At 47.2% G+C, this 20,814-nt stretch overlaps 2 protein-coding genes across 3 annotated transcripts in view; one reads left to right on the plus strand and one right to left on the minus strand.

The window, feature by feature from the left end:
• The window catches only part of LZTFL1 (leucine zipper transcription factor like 1), a 94,729-nt gene that overhangs the window by 6,212 nt on the left and 67,703 nt on the right, over positions 1–20,814 (plus strand). The window lies entirely within an intron of this gene.
• On the minus strand, positions 5,774–9,713 carry CCR9 (C-C motif chemokine receptor 9). The gene has a single exon (XM_028479726.1). It carries the CDS (start codon positions 8,369–8,371, stop codon positions 7,259–7,261), a length of 1,113 nt encoding a protein of 370 aa, XP_028335527.1. The 5' UTR covers positions 8,372–9,713; the 3' UTR covers positions 5,774–7,258.

Below are 20,814 nucleotides of genomic sequence, written 5' to 3' on the forward strand. Positions count from 1 at the left end.
ACAATCCCTACCCGGTGGAGTTTACAATTGTTGTGTATCAGGTGGTGCTAAGAGCTGTGGCTAACAACAAAAGCGGGGGGCGGGGGGGCGCTGGCGGGGGAGGACTGAGGGTGGGCAGGGAAGGCCTGGGGGAGAAGGTGGTGCTTGACCAAAGACCTAAGGAGGCCGGGTAGGAAACTTGACTGGTGGGGATCCAGCCAGAGTCACCTAGAGAACTGCAGGCTGAGCTGTCTGATACCTCATTCAGCCTCTTCTTTAACGCTGGGTCTTTGCCGTATGCTCCGGGGGGGGGGGGGGGGTTCACTCGGGACGGTCACGTTATTGTGTTGGCTCTGAAAGACTTAACACCAGAAATTGTTGGCTTCTCAGCATTCTGTTTATCAACTGCTACATAACGAATTACCTCAAACTCAGTGCCTTAAAACAATAATAACCATTTTATTATATCTCATGATGTTATGGGTCAGGAGTTTGAGTAGGGCTTGGCAGGGTGATTCTTCTGTTCCATGTGGCATTGACACGCTTGGTGGCATTCAGCTGGCAGATGGGCTAGTCTGTTTGTGAGAAAGGAGCTAGTAAAGACAGGTGGGGACAGAGTGGGGTGAGGAGGACAGGGAGGTGTCCAGAAGTCTGGCCAGATTTGGGTGCAGTCTCCTTGGACCTGCACGTCTGCAGACCTGCAGCGGAATCTGTGGCTCCTTCACAAAGAATTTGAGGCTCCACAACTGCATGTGTTTGGGGAGGAGCCCGGGAGAGGGAGCAGGGAGGAACCTTCTTGAGTCTGTGAGGATGATGACATTGTCCTGTTCTGGTCCTCCTGCATGGCCCACTTTTGAAGGAGGGCTCAGCACGGCCTCAGCTGTCACATGTCATCATTTAGAGTTTGTGTGCAGTGGTATATGAAGCAGTGCTGGCCAAGGCTGTGCCCGTCCATCTTTGCATCCCCTGGTACTCGACCTGGTACTTGGCAAATTGTTGGTCGACCCTCCAAAGCAATGGCTGATAGGTCTGACCATGTCAGGCAAGGCGGGACAGCATCATGGGCAAAAGCCAAGGCTTGAGTGCCAGACATGCCCAGGGTCATGTCCTAGCCTTGCCAATTACTAATGGCATGATGCTTAGCGAGTTCCTGATCTCTGAAGCTCAGCCCCTTCATCTGTAAAACGGGGTGAGTTACCATGTCTACCTGGTACAGAGCAAGCAAACAGGAGATGATGGCTGAAAGGTCCCGAGGGGAGACTGTGTCTGTCCTGTACCCGCGGGGCCTGGCAGGCCACTGGTGTGCACGAAGGTCTGCTGAGGGTTGAATTAAGAGCAGGCAGGCTCGTGCTCCCAGCCTCCTGAGATGAGTTCTGTGACGGATGCTCACAGAATTCTCTGTAGCTCTGGACACCCCGTGTTCTTTACCCGGCGGGCCTCAAACGTGCTCTTGTAATTGGCAGCCCCTGGTGAAAAGACTGTTGCAGGCTGCCTTCTCTAGATGCAGATGCTGAGCTGGAATGTGGGGGGCAAGGTGTCTATTAGGGATCAACAACTATGAAGGGAAGTTGGGGGAAACAGGATTGAGGGAGGAGTCAAACTGAGAAGCAAACCCAACAGGCGTTGCCGGCCTGGCAGGAAGCTCTGGAGGGGATGCTGCCCATCAGAGCACCCCCGACGGGCTGACACCCTCTACATCCCCCTTCCAGGCGCTGGACGCAGGGGAGTGGACCTTGGGTCACGTGGCTCTGGCCAGGGCTGCACTGTGCAGCGGAGGCAGACCTGAAGGAACTGGCAGCTGGACATCATGTGCTGACCAGGTTCCCTCCAAGTTATTTCACGAAAGGACATCCGGTTGGTGCCAATCCATTAACCACAGAGATTTTTTACTTATCCTGTGTACAAGAGCGGAGAGGAACTCATAAAGGGTCTCGTTTTGGAGGAACACATTTGCTTGTGTTTCATAGGATTTTATAAAACAAACATTGAAAGGGACATTAGCTATTTGGGTTGTCTGTAGTAATAATACAGAATTGACTAGAGAAACACTCCATGTCCTGAGAGGGTGCTGGGCTTAGACCGCAGTTGTAACAGGAGGGCCACATGGAATGAGGCAGAAGGAGGTGTGTTGCAGAAGCCCCATGTCTTGGTAGTGATGGTAATTCTAAAGCCACAATATTTGTTAATCACACATAGTAAACAATCAGTAAACATTTGCCAAATGAAGAGAGAGACTTGTTTGGAGCATCTAAAATGTGTGAGGTGTGGGTGCTGGAGGCCCTGATTATTTTCCTTTTCTCAGAGTCACTTAGAGCCCCTTGACCAGACCTCACTTTGAGACAGGCTGACCAGAGTGGAGGAGGAGCAGCTCCAGTGCAGGGAGGACAGATCCACTGATGGACACAGATCCAGGGGTGGGATGGGGTGATGCCCCTGCCCGCGCTTTGACCTGGAACCCGCGGGCAGCTCCAACCAATGAGGCCAACTCAGAATTGGAAAACCAAGCACACCTGCTGAAAGATTACAACCACAAAACACATGTGCCAGCTTTTCATTTATTAAAGCAGAAAGACAGTTGGAGGTGTCTGAAGGTTTCAGGCTTCACGGCAGCTTTGCTGTGTGTTTAAGCCCCTCATACAAACACTCCACATAACCACCACATTACGATGGTGTTGGCCTTCTGTGAGGCTGACAGGTCAAAGTGGAAGGAGCTGGCCGGAGCTGGTTGCTTCCTTGCACAGGACTATTTGTAGCAGCCGCTATAGACAGACAGAGGAAATCATAACCACACGCCTCTCCCAGGGCTTAGCGGCGGTGGTCTGAGCCACTCAGCGGACCGTGGGAAGGCAGTGGTGTCCAGTACCACTCTAGCCAGTCCTCCTTGACCACCATCTCCTCTCAAGCTGCTGCGGGTAACAGGACAGCACTACTGCCCAACAGACGTAATGTCCCGTTGCTCAACATTGCTAACTGGGGGGGGGGGGGGGGGGAGTTTTCCGGCAGCTGATTTCTAATATGTGAAGTACAAATTTCAGAAATGACCAATTTTAACAAATTTATTCATTCAGCATAGTGTATCTGCTATATCCAAGGCACTGTGTATGGGGTATGTTTGGCACATAGTCCAGATGAGGAACACACACGCGAAGTTGCTGTCCAAGGGCTCACTCACCCAAAGACACTGCTTGTCCTGGAAACTATCTACAGACCAGTTGATAAGCCATACAGTGACACCAGCCTCATGATTCTCAGCTGAGGTGTGTGGGGGGTCTCACCTGAGACTTGGCTTTCCCATATTGCTAGAATGTAAGCATTTTGACAGAAAGGACTATCACATTCCCATTATAACCTCAGTGAATAGAAAGGGACTGGCTCACGGTGTGCACACAAATGTTTGCTGAATGAACAGATGAGGATTCTGTAGGCCTGAAAGACAGGCCAAAGACCAAATCTCTAGTCATGCAAGCTGACTACTTCAGAATGGCAATCCCCACTTGAATGTGCATGTTGTGATGTGTTGATTTAAGATTAGTTTTTAAAAATTGTTTTTCAGTAGAAAAGGCAATTTCTTTTTTATAATAAACACACATCACATTTCATTCAGTTTCTTGATTTTTCTCATTATGGAGTTCCAGTAAAATGTAATTATATTATCACCCTCTTTTATCATTATTTCAGAAAAGTACGCACACAGCGTATTTTACAGAAATGTTGAGTGGATCACAGCTTCCTTGTGGGTTTCCCCTTGTTGATTCTTCCAACGCTTTTATCTTAGGATAAATCTGCTACTAAAACCTAGTTTAATTTGAATATACAATGGTCCTATTTATGCAGTTATTTAAAAACTAAGGCAATTTGCCAACAAAGGATACTTAAAATCCTTAAAATATAATATAGCTGCAGCATGTCTTTAATCCTGCATTGAAGCTGTGTTAGGACTGGAACAGTCCAATAGTGACAGCGGGGTCCTAAAAGAAGTCTTTGGAACTAGTCGTGGTCATTGTGCGTTAGGGTGCAGTGCAGGGTTCGTAGTTCTTGTGGTGTTCCCACATCTCCTTTCTTAAAAATCAGAGGGGAAAAAAGTAGAGTCCCTGGCATTTTTTTTTTCTCAACGAATGTACACTGAGCAAAGCCTTATCTACCTCTGAACTCCTGCTAAGTCTCCATCATGGTGTCCCTTAAGTAACTCTAGGCTGGAGTAAATTGAACAAGCGTAATCATGGCTCACCCCTCCCTCCTCCCATCCCTCCCCCAATCCTCAGCTCCACTGGGACCCCCAGGACATATAGTACCAGAACCACAGTATCAAAATGGCATGGGATCCAAAATATATAAACAGCTCATGCAGCTCAATATTAAAAAAACAAACAACCCAATCAAAAAATGGGCAGAAGACCTAAATAGACATTTTTCCAAAGAAGACATACAGATGGCCAAGAGGCACATGAAAAGCTGCTCAACATCAGTAATTATTAGAGAAATGCAAATCAAAACTACAATGAGGTATCACCCCACGCCGGTTACACCGGCTAGAAGGGGCGTCATCAGAAAATCTACAAACAATAAGTGCTGGAGAGGGTGTGGAGAAAAGGGAACCCTCTTGCACTGTTGGTGGGAATGTAAATTGATACAGCCACTATGGAGAACAGTATGGAGGTTCCTTAAAAAACTAAAAATAGAATTACCATATGGCTCAGCAATCCCACTACTGGGCATATACCCAGAGAGAACCATAATTCAAAAAGACACATGCACCCCAATGTTCACTGCAGCACTATTTACAATATCCAGGTCATGGAAGCAACCTAAATGCCCATCGACAGATGAATGGATAAAGAAGATGCGGTACGCATATACAATGGAATATAACTCAGCCATTAAAAGGAACAAAATTGGGTCATTTGTAGAGACATGGGTGGACCTAGAGACTGTCATACAGAGTGAAGTAAGTCAGAAAGAGAAAAACAATTATCGTATATTAACGCATATATCTGGAATCTAGAAAAATGGCACAGATGAACCAGTTTGCAAGGCAGAAATAGAGACACAGGTGTAGAGAACAAATGTATGGACACCAAGCGGGGAAAGCACAGGGGGAGGTGGTGTGATGAACTGGGAGATTAGGATTGACATGTATACGCTAATATGTATAAAATAGATAACTAATAAGAACCTGCTGTATAAAAAAAAAAACCAAAAACAAACAAACAAAAAACGGCATGGGATGGAAGAGCCAAACTCAGTTGAGTTCTTCCACTTAACTGCACAGTGTTATTTAGGTATGGCCCATGCCTATTGCTTATTCTTCTAGGTTCCTGTATAAAAAAAAAAAACAAAAACAAACAAACAAAAAACGGCATGGGATGGAAGAGCCAAACTCAGTTGAGTTCTTCCACTTAACTGCACAGTGTTATTTAGGTATGGCCCATGCCTATTGCTTATTCTTCTAGGTTCCTCAAAGTTTATCTGGGTCTCCTCCTGGAAAAGGTGGCCATATAGACAGCTCCGTCCATAGACTGCCTCGGGGAAGTCATCCTTCCCTTTGACTGTAGGCAGTTCTTGTTGTGCTGGGACCCATGTTGATGTGCTCGTCCCGGACCAATGCTTATTTGCCACCAACTGCCCACACTCGGGGTGGGTTGGCGCAGCCTTTGTATTACCCTTTGCCCCCCCTTGTTGCTGCCCACTTTCTGCTCACTTTATTTCTCACTAACATGTAGTTTAGAAGTGGGTGGGGAGAAGATGGACACCATGGCAGCGTCTAGAGCTTTTGTGTCCCCTTTGGAAGGGATGGCCTTGGAACCGAAACCACAGCAATTCACAGCCTGCTGGGAAAATGAGATGCTTCTTCGGGAGCAAGTGGCAAAGCTGGTATGGTTTATGGTGCTGCTGTAATTGTCCTTCTTGGAAATTCCACTGGACTAACCTGGAAAAACTTGGAAGATAAGTTTGAACAGAAGAGGAATTAAAAATTGGTCAGCCAAGATGATTTTATGGTATTTTGGAAATGTTATTTCCCTATCCTAGCCTCTTATTCTTCACACTCTAATACGGCCATTTGATCTCTAAGTGTACACATTTAAAATATAGAGACGGGGTGAAGAAAGTGAAAAGTAACGGATGTTTTTAAACAGCCATTTAAAAAGCACTTTTCTAATAAATGAAAATTTTAAATGTGATCAATTTGCCGAATAGTGAAAAGAAAGACACAGGGCAAAGGTGGATTCTGTTAACTTTTTTTCAGCCTAATCTCTAAGCTGAAAGCTTTTCTTTAACATGTGAGCATTATACAGTATGAAGAAGAGAAGCATGGAAGCAGATATCCTTGCAGTGGCCTCAGAAACAAAAGGGCAAATAGGACCAACCCATTTTATAGGGAGCAGACGGAGTGGACCATCACCCAAGCCACTCTACACAGTGAGCCCATAATGGAGCCAGGTTCCCACCAACTGAGGTTCTTAGTCTCCCTGCATGGGCTGAGAGGACCACTTCCATAACACCACTGGACAAGCTGAATCCTTGCCCGGATCAGCGTGGCAGCCAGGTGTGAAATCACAGAACCTCTGGCAGAAATGGGTTGGAAACCGACAGAATCCGGATGACATGCTGGTATGGTCAGTTACCCAGGGCCTCACTGACCAGTGCTGCAGATAGCTTCAGAACAGGAACAAGGACCCTCACTGGCCCAAAACAGATCAAGGAGACCAGAAGAGCATTAGATCTGAGGTTGTTTGGAAAGATTCTAGGGCAGGAATCTCTAAGACCTGGCATGGGTATCAGCCCCCCAAACCAGGGTAGAAATTCTCCAAAGATGGGAGTTCTCACGAAGCCTTGTGCATTTGTGGACTTTGGCAGTGGCCAGTGCTTCTGTGTCTTCTTTTGGAAGGGGTGGCATCAGAACTGAAGGCACAGCAATTCACTGTGCACTGAGAAATCAAAGCCTCCTCCAGAGGTCGGCTGCATTAACACTCAGGCAAGTGGCAAAGCCAGGGAGGCTTGCAATGCTGCTCATTAGTCCTCCTTTGAAAACTGCAGGTATTGCAGCCAGGAGCCAATCAGCAGCCCCCTGGGCTGGCCAGTCAATTTTGAAGACTCTGGCTTGGCAAATCCTGACGAAAAGTATAACGTTATTCAAATTCATCCCTTTCTGAGTTTTTTATTTCCTTTTTTTCACTTCCTTTTCCTTCTCTGCTTTCCCTCTGGCCCTATCAGTAAGGGAAGCCGTAGCTCTATTTCTTGTTACTTCCAAAAGGACCATCCACCTCAGGGAGAAGATCCCTCAGAGGGAGAGAGCTCCGGAGGTTGTCTCCAGCAGCATAGATGACAGCTTCAGGCTTCCTTCTTTCCTTGTAAATGAAACCCACTGAGCCTGGCTGATGCAACCCAAGTTCTTTAGGGTCTTCACAAGATCCCGGCGGAACCTCTCACCCACAAAAACGTAGAGAACAGGGTTGAGGCAACTGTGGAGAAAGGCGATGGTTTGAGTGACCTGGAAGCTGATGTCAATGTTGGTGGAGACGGCACAGCTGGAGATGAACGTGCTGTAGGCATCGATGGTCTGCACCAGCAGAACGCAGTTATGGGGGAACTGAGATAGGACAAAGACAGTGAGCACAGTGATGGTCACCTTCAGGGCCTTGTGCTTGGATGACTTCTTGGCTTGTGTCAGGGTGTGAATGATGATGGTATAGCAGCAAGCCATGACCACAAAAGGGAGGAAGAATCCCAGGATGACTTTCAGAGTCAAGACAGCTGACTTCAGTTTGGTACTCTCGTCACTGGGGTAAACCATGGTGCAGATAGCAACCCCATACTCCTTCTTGACTTGGCTGTACAGGAGTTCCGGGACGCAGAGCGCGGCCGCCATCACCCAGACAGTAAAGCAGACCATTTTGCTGTACAGAAGCCTTTTCTGCCTCCACATCTGCGCTCTCATGGCCTGAGCAATGGCGATGTACCTGTCCACGCTGATGCACGTGATCAGCAGCACACAACTGTAGAAGTTCATCTTGTACATGCTGTTGACCACTCTGCACATGAAGGTCTGGAATTTCCACTGGTCAGCGGCGGCAATGGCCCAGAAGGGAAGGGTGACAAGAAAGAGAAGGTCAGCGATTGCCAAATTCAAAAGGAACGTGTCGGTCATGGTCTTCACCCTCGTGCAGTACCAGTAGACAAGGATGACCAGACTGTTGCCCAAGGCCCCCACGATGAACACGAGCCAGTAGAAGGGTGGAAGGAAGTAGCTTGCGAACTGCCTGACGTGGTTTTTCTTACAGAATAAGTCAGTGATGTTGAAGTTCCCGTAATCTTCCATGGAAGACGTGGTGTCATAGCTATAGTCATCTGACATGTTAGGGATCAGGCTCTGCAAGGAGACACAGGACGGCATTGGGTCAAGGGCATGCTTTTGGAGGTCCTATCTGATGATGGCAGAGGCATGGAGCCCTTGAACCTTCCACTCCCAAAGTCTGTGATAAGACAAAAGAAATGTATGTGTAGGAAGTAGGAATTCTGAGAGCATCTGCTTGGATTGTAAATGATTTATTTATTCAACAAATGTTTATTGAGCACCTACGACATGGTAGGTACTGGGTACATGCTAAAGAGTCAGACATGGTTCCTGCTCTCATGGAACTTATCTACTCTGGGAGGAGACACTCAAGCAAAGGAACAGTCACAGGCTGCATGACAGATGCTCTGACGGCACGGGAAAGAGGGTCTGGGACCACTGGTGCGCGGACCTTTATCAAACTAAGTGAATGGTTCTGATTATCCCTTCTCCGTACTCTACCCTCCCAAAGAGGTCCTCAGAGGCTTTTAAGCTTTTCTGGGTCCAGGTTCCCCTGAGTCTTCTGAAAGCTGTGGATCCTCTGTTTGAGAAGCACCAAAGAGTCACATATGCACCCACTTACACATGTGCACACACATGAACACACACACACATACTCATACGCTCTCACATACACGCACATACACAAGAACCAGGACAGACTACATGATTTCAGGGTCCCGTGTTCAAAATTTGTTAAGAATTTCAAGATAGTAGAGCATTAAATCAAGCAAGTGACACTTCTAAGCATGAAGCGTGCAGCATAGGTGTGTGCAGCACACCCATGAAACCAGCCCTCACAAGCACACACACACACATTTACAAACACACGTGCACACAAACATGCCTACACTAATACACATACATACTCACACGTACATACCCACACACATGTATGCACACGTTCAGACACGTGCGCACACACCCTCACAATGTGCACACGTGTGCTCACACACACACACACCCCTCATTACAGCTTCAATGGGTTCCTGGCTCAGAAGCCTTCCTAGAACCCCTGCTGTGGGAAGAGGAAATAAAGGCTGGAGATGGAGCCCTTGAGTCAGGCCTGGGATGGAGGGAATGGAGGAGAGGGTTGCCTGGTGGAGGGGGAACTCGGTCCCGCATCTGACATGTTCCAAGGCCTCCACTTACAAATTCTCACATGCTCTCACTTCCCACCAGCACCCCCCTCCTAGGGCCCCCATTAGGGCCCCCAGTCCTGCCAGGGACCGCTAGCTCTCGTTCCGTTGCCCCAAGGCACATGCCTTGCCAAATCCCATCTCTCCCTTCATTTCTGCTCCGGAAATGCTGTAGTTGTTCAGTTCATCTAGAAGCATTTGGGCTAGAAGTAACCTCAGATCCCCACTAGGTTTTCATTTTGTTTTAAATATTAAATATTTAATGCCAGTAAATACTTAAGTAGAAATATTTAGTTTATGTATTAAACTATTCATGTTGAAATAATAAAACATCTTCTACCAGTCTTCTTTTAGCTGGGAGCTCCCCTTCTACACACGTTATAATCTCCATCTATTTCTAATAGTTTCAACCACTATTTCCCAAACCATGTTTTGGGTGGAGAACTAGTAGTTAAATAGTTGAGAATCTCTGCTTCCTATATCACCTTCTTTGAAATTCACAATAATCATGAGCATATTAAAGGCTCTGAGAAGTCCTGCAGAGCTTGTTTTATTTTAACTGCATGATAGCACAGCAAAGGCTCTGAGAAGTCCTTCAGAATCTGTTGAATTTTGTTTAGTAATGTTTCCTAATCTTACATGAGCATGGAACCTGTCGTGTGTGTGTGTGTGTGTGTGTGTGTGTGTGTGTGTGTTTACTGAGTGCTTATTAAGATATCAGGACACACTGAGTGGACTGATAAGGTGCGGTAGACGCCAGGAGTCTGTGGTCTCCTGAATTCTGAAGCTCGTGCCGAGAGCTGAGGTGATGGGTCCATTCCGTTTGGGCCCCGACTGGCAGGAAGTGCCAGGAGGATGCCCAAGGTAACCTGGACTACAATTAGGAAAATCTGGAATCTGGTCCCGATCCACCTCTAGTGTGTGACCAAGAGAAAGTCCTATTGCAGAGAGACCCTTGGGGGCCAGATCCAGGAGCTGGCTCTTCAGGAGCCAGCAGCTGGGAACAGCCTGCTTCTGGGAAGAGCTGAGGAAAACTCTCCATTTTGAATGTGCTTTGTCCCCAGGCCTGGTTCACCCATTCTCAGCATACATTTAAAGATTTCCCTCCCAGCTTTGGCCGTTGTCTACAAGCCCAGATCATTGGGAGGACAGATCTTACGGATGACTCATATTTCAGTGAAGATGCCAGGACACTTCTGCCAAAGCGGGACATGGGAGCCAGGCACCGTCAGTGGCCCCACTGGGAAGGGCATCCCCTAAGAGGTGGGGTTTGAGTAGACTTTGAGAGGAAAAAAAGAACTTTCAGGTGGAAGGAAGAACATGAAGAGCACAGAGACCCACAAAAGTATCACTGGAGATTTAAGAAGTTAGGAGGGTGACATTTTGGAGGAAAGTCAGTAAAACCACGCAGATGAGCAGGTGTCAACTGTGAATCCACAAAGTGAGTAAGCATCAAACTGCTTTGTAGAGGGTGGTTTTTTTTTTACATTTTGGGGACGTTAAATAGCTTTAATAGACTCTCACATGAGCCTGCACCCAAGGCTGTGAGTTAGGGAGGCAAACAGCATCCCCATTCACAGATGTGGCACAGAGGGTCTCACAGAGGGGACCCCTAGCAGTCCCAGTGTCCCGGGAGACCCAGCCTTCTCCACGGCCTGGTAAACAAGCCCGTGACCACCACTCCCCAAGACTGTGTCCTAGAGTGGGGACACTGTGTCCTGCTTGAAGCACAAGGAGCACGTTTTCTTGTTGGGTGAGGGTTGGAGGACCCAGTGCTTCAGCATAGAATTATATTTAGTTAGGGACTCCCCAGACATATTTTAAGAGTGACTGAATTCACACACAAAAAACCTGGGTTTGTGTGAATTTTATCAAGACTACAAGGTAAGCATATATCATCCTTACAAGTTCAAAGCGTTGGCCATCTTTTTGAGGATGACAAAGGAAGAATTCACGTCCCAGGCTAGGGGGAGCCTGGACAAACTATCCACCTGCATCGAGACTTGTGCTCATAGCTTTGTCCATGCCTGATATGTAAATACCCAAGGATCCTTTGAAAATCTCCCAGCAAATGTAAACGTCAGTTATTTACCAATTTATTTGATTCCCTACTGTCAGAGCACCTAGTGCACATCAGACCCAGTGCGGAGTACAGGACCTGCGTGCATTTAATCCTTGACCTTCCAGGTAGGGGCGGGCCCCTCCTCCAGAGGAGGGGCACCTGGCTTCCGGGAGGAATTCTGAGGTTGCCAAGCCATTCCTTCCTCCCTCCCTCCCTGCTCTCTGAGTCCTAGAGACACTGCTCTTGCTGGAGAAGCTACCCACAAAGGCTGTTTTCAAAGTCTGGGTCAGAACATCTTGAGAGAAGATCAGTGTAAGGATCTGAAATCCACATGGTTTTGCGTGCATCCAGGAGCACCTGCTGGAGGCTCCTGGCTTGAGCACCGTGTAGAATGACTTCCCACAAGCTGCCGTGAGTTTATCCCGGGGTCTGCATCGAGGTGGCATCGAAGGAGCTCCCCGTGGAGCCCACCCTCTCCACCGAGAGGGGACCTCCAAGGGCCTGTCCGTATAGCTCTGTGTCCTACTCACCAAGACCTAGCCTAGATATTTATTTGGCATTTAAATATAAAAGAGAGGTGAAGAAAGGCTTTCGTATCTCCTGAAGAACAGGTGAGGTGTTTTTTTTTTTTTTTTTGCTCATGCACCATATAAATTTTGTGACTTAATCAGGATTCCCTTTTTAATTGGGAAACTCAGTCAAACTGGTAGCCCAATTATAGTAACCAAATAAGACCCTCAACCAGCGCTGTCCAATAGGAGTATAAGGCAACTCTGGGTTAATTTTGCATTTTCTAGTAGCCAAGTGAAAGAAGTAAAAAAAACACAGGTGGAGTTCACCTTAATAATGTATTTTATTGGAACCTAGTGTGTCTAAGATATTTTTTCGTTACATAAGCAATGTAAAAGTTACCAAAATATTTTACATCCTTTTGTTGCGGAGACTATATTTGAATAGAGTGCATTTTACACTCACGGGGCATCTTAGTTGGAGTGGCCCCATTTCTTGTGCTCACGGGCCCCACATGGCTCGTGGCTACCTCACCAGACAGCACAGCTTTAGGCTGAAAACCCAAGTTTTAACTCCTTCTCTTGGTCTTTTCTCCCTATTCTGTCAATTTCCTCTGACCCTGTTTTAACGTATGTCCTTTCTTTTCCATTCTGTTGTACGCACCCAATAAGGTGCCTCAAGCCTGTTATGGAACACGAAGCAGGCAGTGCAGACGGAGTGAGACAGGGTGTCGTTATTGCTGGGAAGTGTCCAGGCCCTGCTCTCTGAAGGGGCTGACATTCTCTTCCACATCAAATTAGAATGTCTAGAAATCTTCTTACCTAAGGTTTCTCTTGCATTTCTTAGCAAACTTTGTTGTTCTCAGACACTCTTAAAAACATGACGTCTTTACCAACTAGACCACTATTCGGAGCCTGTGGACCCCCATGAGCAGAGGTCTGAGCCAGATCTAGAATCTTCTTCCAGTGTGAGGAGTGGTGATTCACTGGGGTGGACAAGGCCCAGACCTGGCCAGGATGGTGTTTGTGTGAAAATGCCACCATCTCATTCCCTGCCTGACTAAGAAAACGGCATGCTCATCCTAGGCTTGAGAAACAGCTCTTTATTTCTCGTTCCTTGCTGATAAATAATGTGATTTGTTCACTCATTCGACAGATATTTACTGAGCACAGAGTACATGCCAGGCAAGGAAACCACTTCCAAAGGACACCATTCGCCTCGGTGATGGAAATAGAATTGGAGCAAAACGTTAGAAAGGTCGATGGCTCCTGCGCCAGGCCTCGCCTGTCAAGCTCGAGGCTGGGGTGGGGGTGGGGTGGGGGGAGGGGAGGTCCATCTGCGTGCAGGGCCGTGACGGCAGCTCCACAGCTCAGAGGTGCCCCAGACAGGGCGGCATCGTGGGATGGCTCTGTTACTCCCAGGGGGCTACTTAATTGGGGGATTTATATCATTTATTTTGGATGATTTTTAGCATTTTGATCAAGAAAAGAAGCGCATTATAGTCATAGATCTAAGTAGACGAGAGAATGTGTCACAGCGTGCCCAGTGGCCAGCCCGGAACTCAGCAATGGGCTGCCTTCTCCTCACGTAGGCTTTTGTTTCTGCTCTGGAAAATGTTTTTGGAAGCTCAGCAGGATTTAGAATGACGTTCAGATGTTAGAGACCATCTTAGAGAGGAGGAGACAGACCCAAGGAACGGAAGGTTCTGCCCCAAACCCTCAGCCACTGGGGGAGGGTCAAGGCCAGAGCCATCCCCCAGCCCCTCAGTCCCAAGCTGGGGCACTCTTAATCCCTGCTGACCCAAAGCCCAGCTCTCCACGTGCTGATGTTGTCAAAGTGGCCACACCAAACATGAGCCACGGCATCTGGGTCCCAGCACCTGAACTGGGCCTCCCGGAGCCCAAGCAGAGTGGCTGTCAGGTGCCCTACCTCCCCACTCCCCAGCCCGGAAAGACTCTGGGCACCAGAGGATGCCCTGTGGCTTCCTCTGCCCGGAGCAGCCGGGAGCTGCCTGATGCTGGGGGCAAACCTCAGTGCACGGCCGGGCAAGGGGCCTGCGCTGCCCGCTGGTGCCCCCAGCGAGGCTCTGCCCCACAGGCCCCGGCCCCCGAGCCCGGGCAGGTGTGTCCTCCTCCCCTCAGCAGAACCTTGGCCCAGAAGCAGCAGCCCAGGCAGTGAACGTCGTGCTGCTCCTGGAGCAGGAAGAAGGTCTCCAGAGCTTTCCGAGGCCTCCCTCACCGACTCACGTTGTCTCTGGAAACCTTCCCCCAGCTCCAGGCCCCTCATTCCCACCTCTGGGGAGAGGCCAGGGTAGAGGGCAAAAGCTGTGTCCCTCATTGCTCCTTAGTACCAAGATGGGCGCCTGGGGACAGGAGACGGGAAATCGGAGGGGAGGGAGACAGGCAGGGAGGGACGTGGAGGCGTTAGGAGCAGGCACTGCCCCAAGGTGCTCTGTCCCCACCCTCGAGGAAGTGAGACTTCCACACAGTGAGGCTTGGACCTCGGCGTGTTGACATTTGCCCACAGCGGGGAACCCAGTGAAGCCGTGACTCTGAGAGCACCCTCCAGGGCTCCTCCTCCTTTTAGCCACGAGACCTGGAACCTTCCGTTCCTTCTCCCAGCTCGTTTCCTCATCTGTAACCATGGCTCTGCCTTTACCGTGAGGCTGCAGGAAAGTGGCACCCTGGCTGGTAACTGGCACATGGCCAGCGCTCAGAAAAGTGGCCACAGGGACGTCATGGCTATTTCCCAGGGTCATAGCCACAGAGGTCCCATCTTGTCCCCATGTAGGTGGTGCTGGACACCTCTTGACCACCACAGGTCATTACTGGGGTGCATTTTTCTTCCTCTCTGGAGCTGCCTTGCAGAGTCTGGATATCTTCCGAGATTCCAGAGGATAAAACCGAATGACTGACAGTGTCAGCCCCGTTTCCAGCATCAGGGATGAAGAGCAAATTCTAACTCAGGAGAAACTAAGGGTCTAATTCTGGTTAGAAAAATAGAGACTTACCTCGTTACTTCTCCAGGTCCAAAATAATTGTCTTGTTGTTGTTGTTACGGGATATGCAATGACGTATGCAATACTAAATATCATTAGCATATGATAAATAACTTTCTTGACATCAGGGGTGGCAACCACCAATCTCCACCACTGGTGGGAACCTACAGTGTACTGTGAGGGACAGTTTGTCAGCTCCACTAAGAAGGTTTGATTTCAATACCTACATGTAAAACCCAGATTCTTACTTTGAGAAAAGCAAAATTAAAAGCTTTAGATATTTTTGTGAGCATTTATGAATATAACAAAAGCATAGGAATTTGATTTGATTCTATAATTAATTACATTTGACTATAAAATCACAAACAATTCTCTGATGACTTTACTCATTCATTTTTGTTGGCCTCTTTTCCTCTCTCAGAGAAATATATATCATTATGTGTTTTTTGTAAAGGCTACATAATGTTATGTAAAAAACAAAACTAACATGCCCACCGTGGGTCTTTTAAAAACAAACTAAATGGATCCTCTCTTGCCGTCTTTTGTCTGAGTTTCAGAACAGACACATGGGACAAAGACATCCTAAAGATCATACAACCCTCACCTATTAGTAAAATCTAAAATAGCATTTTCCTCTGTCCTCCCACATACCCCAAAGCTCTTCTAGCGCTTCGCGTTTGCAGAGCCGCCTGTGCTGGGCATCGACCACCTGTCCTGGGCACCGCTCAGCAGAGCTCTTACCCTGGAAACCACAGAGAAATCCTTCCGCCACAATGGATTCCTTCCTACTCCCTGAAAAGAGGCCCCGGGCTTCCCTGGTGGCGCAGTGGTTGAGAGTCCGCCTGCCGATGCAGGGGACACGGGTTCGTGCCCCGGTCCGGGAGGATCCCACATGCCGCGGAGCGGCTGGGCCCGTGAGCCATGGCCACTGAGCCTGCGCGTCCGGAGCCTGTGCTCCGCAACGGGAGAGGCCACGGCAGTGAGAGGCCCGCGTACGGCAGAAAAAAAAAAAAAAAAAAAAAAAGAAAGAAAGAAAAGAGGCCCCAAAATAGAGTGCATTTTGAGGAACCCGAGGGGTGTGCCGTACTCACTGTGACTTCTGTGGGCACCATGGTGGGTCAGATGCAAGCTCGCTTCTAGAAAGAGAGGGCAAAAATCAAAACGAGGACTGGCTCTTAACTGAACAGTAACAGGTACCTAAAGATGGAGATTAAGCATTAAATCTGTTTGTTCTCATGGGAAAAAAAAATCCCAAGCAAGAGTTAGAGTCCATGTTATACTGATGTCAAGTCAAATAGATTTCAAGTCTAGAGTTTAGTATCATCTTGGTTGTTAACCTAGAAATGAAAGAAACCTCTCCTTTGAGAGCCCTTTGTGGCTTTGACGTCTTCCCAGCACGTCCTTTTAATCTTAGCCCTTTTTCTCTTGACTCAACTTCTCTATCAGGTGCCACCTACCCCCATTTTATCCACCAAGGGACTCCAGAAGATGGCAGGACAGCAGTGACTTAAGAATGTGCTGGGCTGACTCTGCAGGGGAGGGGCCTCTGGGTAACCGGGTGGCAAGAACACAGGAGTGAGGTGGCATCTGTCAGTATCAGTCCCTCTCCAGGAGGGGCCCCGTGCCCCAGCGCCTACCTGTGTGCTCTGTTTACACATTCAGGGCCTATTTACTCTGTACCCCAACTCCAGCAGGAAAAGAAAGTCCTAGGTTTGTTTACCAAAGAAAAGGTATTTGTCTAATGCAAAGGGCCTCCGAGCTAACTGAGATAAATCTCAGCAGTTGTTTTCCTATGTTGTGAATCTCTGCAAAACCCACCCCTCTGTGACCAAGGGAACAACAGCTTGGCTCCCTTCAAGGAAGGGGTCTGTGCCCATATTTCCAAGAAACATGTTCAGCCCACCCCAAGCTTCTGGAAGGAAACATTCTCCTTCATAAATCCAACCCTAACCTGTTGGGCTTTTTTTTCATAACACAACGTCGTAACTGTCCCTGCTTTTCTAAAAGTGCAGTCGTTTTAAAAACATAACATGTGGGAGAACCACTCTGGAAACCCGTTAAACATACACCCTGTGATCTAACCATCCCACTCCTAAGTATTTACCTAAGAAAAATGCAAGCTTATATCCACACAAAGACTGATATATGAATGTTCATGGCAGCTTTATTTGTAATAGCCAACTACTGGAAATAGCTCAAATGTCCTTCAAGCATAGCTAATGGATAAGTCACTGTGGAATAGCCATACAATGGAATTGGAACAGCTACTGATACACACAGCAACGTGGGTAAATAATTATGCTAAGTAAAGAAGCCAGGCCCCAAAAAAGTACATACTGTGTGATTCTACTTACAAAAAATTCTAGAAGATGTGAACTACTCAGCAATGACAGAAAGTAGATCAGTAATTTCATGGTGAGAGAGGGAAGGGGAGGACGGGGCAAGGAAGGAGGGGGATAAGAGCACGCCAGGAAGCCGTTGGGGTGATAAGTATGTTCACTGTATTGATTGCGTGATGGTTTCACAGTTGTATGCATATGTCAGAGCTTAGGTTCGGCACTTCATGTATTTGCAGTGTTTGTAGCTGGACCTCAATAAAGGGCTTAAAGTAGAGAAAGGAAGAACAGCAAGATCTGATGAAAACTTTGTTTCCGTCCCTCCTTAGAGTCATATCTGGCCATTAGCGGGCAAGAAGAAAGGCGGCCAGAACTTCCTCCTTGCAACCTTCCTGCCAGCAGCTTCTCCACAGTGCCTTGTGCTGTTCTGTGGGAATTGAGGGCTCAGTATGAACTCATGTATTTTAGGGTTCGATGAGATTAGACAGATGATGATGATGATAGAGAGATAGATGATAGATAGATAAATAGGTAGATAGATAAATTTGTGTGGACAGGTGCTATGTATTTGAGCATATTTCCTGGCTCTGTCTGCTGAGAGGACCTAAAAGCCACGACACACAGTAGAACGACCTAGTGCCCAGATCTTGGTTTCTAAGTACCTTTCTCCCTGCCAAGAAACCAGGATTCCTTGGAGAAATGTCTGATTCCAGAGTTAGGGAAGGGAAACTATAAGATGAACCTGGGACTGATTTTTGCCACAGAAGGCAAGTGTTCCAAGACCATGAGGACTTGTCAAAGGTCATAGGCGCCAACTTGATGGGGTTCCACTAGCCAAATCTGAGGCAATTTAAGCATCAAATTAAATAATGATAGCAGTCTTTATAGCACATTCAATTAAATGAGGATCCATGAATCCATACTGATGAAAATAAATGAGTAAATACATGAGAAAAGTAATATCCTCTTATGGTGCCAACTAATAAGTACAGAATGAATAACGTAATTGGAAAATCACCAATGGATGATGAAATTAGTGTGTGAATGTTTGATGAGGAATTTACTTCATCTCAAAGGATCTCCCCCCAAATTACATATTGCCCCATTGGCTTTATTGTTCTCTCTGGGTTTTTTTTTCTGAATCATGCTCTAAAGAAATAAAATCTTGGTAAAAAATTGCCCAGTTAAGTTTGAAAGATCTCAACTCAGCTAATTTAATTTTAATACAGCTTGGGTGATAGGGAGATGGTTTTTGAGACATTCGTTAGAAAACACTTCATATATTTCTAGTACCTTGGCTTATGTCATTTCCTTTTAACGTGCATGAAGAGACTGAATATTAACCAGATAATATCTGAGAAAACAAATGCCCAGAGGAGGAAGCCACATGAAAGAATGGCTTTGGTTATAGTTATAGGTTGAAAATAAGGATTGATGGTAATGATGTTGGTAAGAGTTTGGGGGAAAAGCCTCCACTCGGCAGTGGGGAGTGTAAATCTTTGTGACCTTTTTGGAGGGTTAAGCCATATCTTTCAAAACATACAAAGCACAACAGCTCTGACTCAGCAGTTCATCTGCTGAAAACATGTCCTCCTAGTAGTCGCACAAAGAACATAAAGATGCATGTACAGGCATATATGTTGCAGCATGTTTTTTTTTTTTTGTAGAACCAAAAAACTAGAAACAACCTACGTATCTAGCAATAGTTAATATTCTTATACATCCATTCAGTAAACCACATGTAGTCAATACATAGAATAAAATAGACCCCACACTGATACAAAGAGGTCAGCAAGATTATTATAGGTAAAAATGCAAGGTGTAGAAGCTTATGATGCATGATCTTTTTAGAAATATATAAAAGGTTATACACTTCACAGCTGATCAGTACTGAAACGTTCTCTGGAAGGAGCTTGAACAAGAATGACCAGTGGAAAGTGAGACTTTCATTTTTTCCTTTAGGTTTTGTAAACTATTTAAATATTTTACTTTGTGCATGACATTCTATTTTAAGGGCTATCATAAAAATAACTTGTCAGGTTAAAAAAAAACAAAAAAAGAAGCCCTAGTGCTAGTCCATTCTGTACACCTGTTTGCAAAACTTCTCCAAAGGAGGAACTCGTAGCCTCCTCCAGCTGGCTTGGAAAGCAGCACTGGAAGAGCAAATCTAGCAAGTAACTTGCTCAGGCTACTTTTTGCAACTTTGGAATCCTACACTAGCTTTTTATAAAGGTTTTTCTTCCTTCCATTATAAATGTGTTTCTGGCTCATAGAAGATTTGGACAGAGCCCAAGAGTAAAAATAAAAACGAAATCTATTCCTCCGTGGACCCACCACCTAAAGACACCGCTGAGAGCCTTTTCATCTATTCCTCTCTTCTCTTTGTCAGAATACTTTTTGTCTATTTTATTCCACAAACTGCAAAGTCTCAGAGCTTGCTTTCATTTTCTTCTCTCCCCTGAGAAGGAGAGAAAAACAGAGGGGGAAAACCCCACATGTGACAAAACACACTGAAAGCAAGGAACCTCTCACCCGTCTGTTGGGAGAACACGAGCGCTGGACTCAGCGCCGCCCTAAAGCTCTCGCCTTGCTGCTCGGTGTGACCTCATCCAGGCCAGTGCAGCTGCCTAGTCTGAAAAGCCTGCTTGTGTTTCGAAGCCCAGTGGAGTGAGGTGGGGGTAGCACACTGGCCCCCATCTGCTCCTTGGTCCATCCTTTGCTGCCTGCGGGACCTCAGCAAGGAGCGACCTGCCCTCCCCCAGCCTTGGTTTCCTCCTCTGTAAAATGCACGTGATAGCCCAGCCTACTCCAAGGGCTTGTTTCGAGGGTCAAGTGCAATGCTGTGCATTAAGGCTCTTAGCGGAATGCAGAGAACTCTGCAACAGTGAGGGAGCAGTCTTCATCCCACAGCTTACTTGACACCAGATACACTTGCTTGACTTAAACACTGTACAAGACATGATGCATGTCCTCAAGAAGCTCACATTCAAGTACAGTGAATACATCATGGCTGCAAATACCAATAATGGGAAATGCTATGAGACGATTTGGGAATTGGGAGAAGGAAGCTGGGTCTCCGGCACTGGGAAAATCCAGGAGGGCTTCATTGAGGAGGCGACATTTTTGCTGGCCCTTGCAGGCTGGAGAGCGTGGGGACATGCAGTGAGGGGAGAGAACGTGACTCCAGGGCAGGGAAACACAAAACATATCCACAAAGGCATGAACGCCAGAAAGCAGAAGGTATGTGCAGGGTCCTTAGAGGTAGGGAGTTGTTAAGTCTCCGAGAGTGGAAAGTGCCTATTAAAAAGTTAGCCTGGGGCTTCCCTGGTGGCACAGTGGTTGAGAGTCCGCCTGCCGAGGCAGGGGACATGAGTTCGTGCCCCGGTCCGGGAGGATCCCACATGCCGCGGAGCGGCTGGGCCCGTGAGCCATGGCCGCCGGGCCTGCATGTCCGCAGC

The sequence above is a fragment of the Physeter macrocephalus genome, chromosome 18 (assembly GCF_002837175.3).
Source record: "Physeter macrocephalus isolate SW-GA chromosome 18, ASM283717v5, whole genome shotgun sequence".
NCBI classification, from domain to species: domain Eukaryota; kingdom Metazoa; phylum Chordata; class Mammalia; order Artiodactyla; family Physeteridae; genus Physeter; species Physeter macrocephalus.

What these genes read in the sequence shown, in the direction of transcription:
- CCR9 (XM_028479726.1), bottom strand. Translation starts at nt 8,371, where the DNA reads ATGCCGTCCTGTGTCTCCTTGCAGAGCCTGATCCCTAACATGTCAGAT.